Source organism: Alnus glutinosa, chromosome 7 (genome assembly GCF_958979055.1).
Source record: "Alnus glutinosa chromosome 7, dhAlnGlut1.1, whole genome shotgun sequence".
NCBI classification, from domain to species: Eukaryota; Viridiplantae; Streptophyta; class Magnoliopsida; order Fagales; family Betulaceae; genus Alnus; species Alnus glutinosa.
This window is the reverse complement of record NC_084892.1, coordinates 22912739-22917871: the sequence shown is the minus strand read 5'-3', so window position 1 is coordinate 22917871 and position 5133 is coordinate 22912739. Positions and strand designations below refer to the sequence as shown.

Below are 5133 nucleotides of genomic sequence, written 5' to 3'. Positions count from 1 at the left end.
GGATTCCGGCAGTTTTGCCGGAATCCGGCTATTCCAGATTTCGACGAAACTGTCCGGATTCCGGCCTTTATCTCGAATTCTGGCTATAGTAGTCGGAATCAGGTAAAAATGGTCAGAATCTTGTCGGTCAGTGACCGAATCTCGTCATCGATAATTTTTATATTATTTTATATTAATATTTATATGTTTTGAATAAAAATTAATTTTTATAGGTTAATATGATTGAATGAAAATATGAAAAATATTTGTGATTTTCTGTACACGCCAAACATCGAAAAATGCTTTCAGCGAAAAATATTTTCCAGAAAAATGACTTATCTGAAACCATTTTACGACGGAAACCATTTTACGTCGAAACAAACGGAGCATAAGTGAAATAATAAGAAAAAATGGATCTCATTAGTGCACTTAAAAATTTAAAAAGTTATTCTAAAATCCGTTGTTAGTTAATAGGGTTTTATTTTTTATTATTTCTTTTTTCTTTTCTCAGTACCTAGGATAACCTAAACCAAAAGAAGAATGAAAACCAGGTTCGGGATTAGCCCAACCCGCACCCAAACAGTTAGTCCCTTCCGCAAACCCTAGCTTTCGTCGCTATAAAATCTACTCAACTACGTTTCATTCTCTTCCCTAAACCCTAGTGCCCCTCTCTTCCCCTTCACACCCCATTTTCACTTTCACACACTCCGCACCCATGGCCGTCGCTGCTGCTCGACCTCTCGTCACCGTCCAGTTGCTCGAGGGCGACATGGCAACCGACTCTTGCCCCTCCGTTCATTTACCCGATGTAATGAAGGCCTCGATCCGACCCGACATCGTCAACTTCACCCACGCTAACATCTCGAAGAACAAGCGACAGCCATACGCCGTGTCGAAGAGGGCGGGCCACCAGACCTCCGCCGAGTCTTGGGGAACCGGGCGCGCCGTATCCCGTATCCCTCGTGTTCCCGGAGGCGGGACCCACCGCGCCGGCCAGGGTGCTTTCGGAAACATGTGCCGTGGCGGCCGCATGTTCGCCCCAACCAAGATCTGGCGACGCTGGCACCGCAAGGTCAATGTGAACCTTAAGCGCTTCGCCGTCGTTTCTGCCATCGCCGCTTCCGCCGTCCCCTCCCTCGTTCTCGCCCGCGGTCACCGCATCGAGTCTGTCCCCGAACTGCCCCTCGTGGTCAGCGACTCTATCGAGAGCGTTGAGAAAACCTCCGCGGCTCTCAAGGTCCTCAAACAGATCGGCGCCTTTCCCGACGCCGAAAAGGCCAAGGACAGCCACGCGATCCGTCCGGGTAAGGGTAAGATGCGTAACCGCCGCTACATCAACCGGAAGGGTCCGCTGATTGTGTACGGAACCGAGGGCGCCAAGCTCGTGAAGGCCTTCCGTAACATTCCTGGTATTGATATCGTGAACGTTGAGAGGCTGAACCTGCTGAAGCTGGCTCCTGGTGGTCACCTCGGGCGGTTCGTGATCTGGACCAAGTCGGCCTTCGAGAAGCTGGACTCGATCTACGGATCATTCGATAAGCTCTCGGAGAAGAAGAAGGGATACGTACTGCCGAGGTCGAAGATGGTGAACGCTGACCTGGCGAGGATTATCAACTCGGACGAGGTTCAGTCCGTAGTGAAGCCAATCAAGAAGGAGTTTAAGAGGGCGCCTATGAAGAAGAACCCGCTCAAGAACCTCAACACCTTGCTGAAGCTGAACCCTTACGCCAAGACCGCCAGGAGAATGGCTGTTTTGGCCGAGGCCGAGCGCGTCAAGGCCAAGAAGGAGAAGCTTGATAAGAAGCGGAAGCCAATCACCAAGGTATGTCGCTTTGCTTTTAGTTTTTGTGAAGGTTTTTTTTCTTCTATTAATTGTGTGAAATGAAAAGGAATTTTGCATTTCTGTTCTTTATCTAATTTTGTGTGAAATTGTGTGTATGAAGTGAATACTGTTCTTCTCGTCTTCCTTTTCTATTTATTTTAGTGTATACGTAGTTATTATCAAATTTTAATGGAAAAATTAAATCTTTTTTGGATTCATAAATTTAATTACCTTTATCTCTAAAACCTAGAATCTTGCATGAAAAATTTCTAGAGAATCTCAATTTCTTTAGCAAAAATCTTACACATTTGTTAAAGTTGTTGAGAAATTTGCTTAGTTAATAATTCCAATGATTTATAATTTCTGTCCACCATGATCAATCATAATAACTGAATTTGTATGGAAGTCTGATTGTTTTTATGTGTTGGTAAGTTTATGTAATGAATTAGTTGATGATCATAGTAGAGATAAAGAATGTCAATTGCATATGTATAAGAGTGTCTATTGATCGTTCTCCAAAGTAAATGGAATTGAATTCTTTTGAAGTTTCTAAACAAGGGGTACTTGCCCAAGTGTTACTTGTATCAAGTCCTTTCAGGGCTCGATGGGGTACTTGGGACCGGATTTGCAAGAATAATTAGTGTTTCTTCAAAACTTCTGATGTTTGCATAACAATTTTCATTTCAAACATGAAATTTGTGGTCTCCTCGAGTTTTATTTTTTCTCTGTTGAGGGTTTTGGAGGTTTTAAAAAATAAAATACTTTCTTATAGTAGTCTCCTCTTCCATTCTTTTTAGTTGTCTGTCAAATTTATGTTGAATTAACTATAGTAATTTTTCAAGTTTAAGTTCTAATTTTGGAAGTGCTTCAAGTTTGACAATCTGACCTTGCAATCCCGAGGTCTGTCGATCGCTTCCTCAATTATATGCCTGTATTTGTATACTAACATAACCTAACTTTTGTAATTTTATTTTTCTTATTGAGCCTCAACTTTGTGGTACATGTTGTGCTTGTTTACCATGCCTTCTTGTCTACTTGGTATATTTGGTGATATCATTCCCACAATTCGAGTAACATCTTTCTTGTTGATGAATGATAAGTGTTTAATTGAAAATACATGGCCAGTGTGTTCTGTTTGAATTTTCAGTAGTTATTAATTGACATTTTTCTGTTCCCTCGTTTCTTTTGCATATTTGTCAGGAGGAGGCTGCTTCAATCAGGGCTGCAGGGAAAGCTTGGTACCAGACAATGATTTCTGATAGTGATTACACCGAGTTCGAAAACTTCACTAAGTGGCTTGGAGTCTCTCAATAATTTGCTTTTCTGATTTTCAGAATTTGATCTATTTTGGTTGTGTTTATCTAGTTTGCTTACAGTTTTGAGACATGGATGAGATTAGGTGGGAGGAAATGGGGAGAATAAGATATCACTTGTTTTTTTTTCTTTCCTCCCACTTGGTTATCTTGATTTCTGCCCTAGGTGAAAGAGTTTATGTTTTTGAAACTGAAATTAAATATTTTAGACTCGTAGTCGGTGAATTTATTCTCTTTATGGCTTATGTTATGCACTTTTGTCTGCAATAGACTTGAATTAATGTTGGTCTCTCTGCAAATACTATATTTTGATCCATAATATATGCATTTTTTTCCTCTAATTCGTGAATTGGTATTTTTTTTTTTTTGGGCTTAGAAAATTGTTATTCATGTTTATAGCATCTCTGATGATTTTGTTGCACATTTTTCCATGTCCCCTATTTGTAAGAGTTTTCGTTTATTATACTGGTGGAGTGATAAAATTTTGTTGAATACAATTGTACTACGTAGCATTGCTCTTAAAAATTGCTGTAGTTTTTGGGTCTAATGGGTCTAGGCCTATCCTTTGGTGTTTTGTACCCAGCCCAACGCAATCCTTTCAATGCTTTGAATATCAAACCCATTTCGAAACACTTGTCTTATCAATTTGATATTTTTTTAATAAATAATCATTTCAGATGTTTAATAAGGACTTTTATTAACCATTTTATGAATTTCGTCGATGTAAAAGATTTGCACTTGTCATTCTTTATTAAAGTCATTTAGGTCATTTAGGTTTAAAAATGGGCATACAACCATCACACAATGGGACCTGATCTTTGTAGCATGGAATTTAGTTAGGGTGATCAGATTTGGTTAAAAATGGGCATTCTCATCATGGGCTCCTTTTCGATCGCATCACGGTTGATAAGATTTGGTTAACAACTGTGGTGTGATTGAAAAGTAGTCCACGATGAGTATTTAAATTGGCCTTAAATTTAGAAAGGATGGTCGGAATTGAGCCGAGCGGGGTATTGTATATTTAAGCTTAATCGGTTGGGGACTACGCTTCATGAAGTGGAAGTCACTAGTTCGGCGGAAGTCACTAGTTCGAGTTTTTTTTTTTTTTTTTTGCGTGGACATGTCAAAAAAAAAAATGTTTAAACTCGGTTTGTTTAATTTTTTTCAAACATGAGCTTGAGCTTATTACCGAACTAGACCTTGTTTATGAGTTATTTAATTAATTAGGTTATTTTATATACAAAGTAAATGTTGTAATTGTTTAATTATTTTTTTTTTTAAAAAAATAATAGTAATAATTAGTTATTTAATTATGGTTCAGATTTATTGTTGGAGTAATTAGAGAAATGAACACAAATCTTAATTAATTTAATCTCAATTTTATATGTTCATCTTATAATATATATATATATATATATATATATATGAACACACACATACACAAGCTCTCGTATATATACACAAAGCTACTTATATTTATATTTAGACTCATAGTTATAATAATTTAACTTATATCTATTTCTTTTTATTTTCTAAAGTATTTAACATCATCTCGATACAAAGTTAAAAGTAATATTATAAATATAATAAAAATGAAGTTATATAAGGTTATATTAGTCTGGGCGAACTTATACAAATTTATATAAGCTTGAATTTTTTTGTCCTAAGTTTAAACGAACAGAACCCAATCCAAAATTAATCAGAGTCGAACCGAGCATATTCACAACAGCTCCGTACTACCTTAGCTTAACCCATTTAACGTCTTTGTGATTTAGCTAGCACACTTCTCCAGATGAGTTAGGCCTTGCTTTTTTGATCCAGATTTCTATCTATTGTGAGGCCTTTCTTCCCTTTTTATTTTGAATATACTTTTGGGCTTCTGAGCCCGAAAAGCATTTGAGCAAATTCAATTTTTATTTTTCAAAATGAGCAATAAAAGGCTATGATGTTTTTGCTATTTGGATGCCGAGCCGTCCGACAAAATTGGGAAAATATAAACTTGATTTCATGGTGGTGATG

The 5133-nt window shown here is 37.7% G+C and overlaps 1 protein-coding gene across 1 annotated transcript; it reads left to right on the top strand.

Moving 5' to 3' along the window:
• Positions 1–616: 616 nt before the first annotated feature.
• LOC133872670 (large ribosomal subunit protein uL4) lies at positions 617–3413 on the top strand. The gene is made up of 2 exons (XM_062310249.1): positions 617–1801; positions 3002–3413. The coding sequence occupies exons 1-2, from the start codon at positions 695–697 to the stop codon at positions 3113–3115; spliced, it is 1221 nt and encodes a 406-aa protein (XP_062166233.1). The 5' UTR covers positions 617–694; the 3' UTR covers positions 3116–3413.
• The last annotated feature ends 1720 nt before the right edge of the window (positions 3414–5133 follow it).

Excerpts from the sequence above, each read along its gene's own strand:
- LOC133872670 (XM_062310249.1), top strand. The coding sequence starts at position 695 with ATGGCCGTCGCTGCTGCTCGACCTCTCGTCACCGTCCAGTTGCTCGAG. Across the intron at positions 1,802-3,001 it reads AGCGGAAGCCAATCACCAAG|GAGGAGGCTGCTTCAATCAG; the intron begins GTATGTCGCTTT and ends CATATTTGTCAG.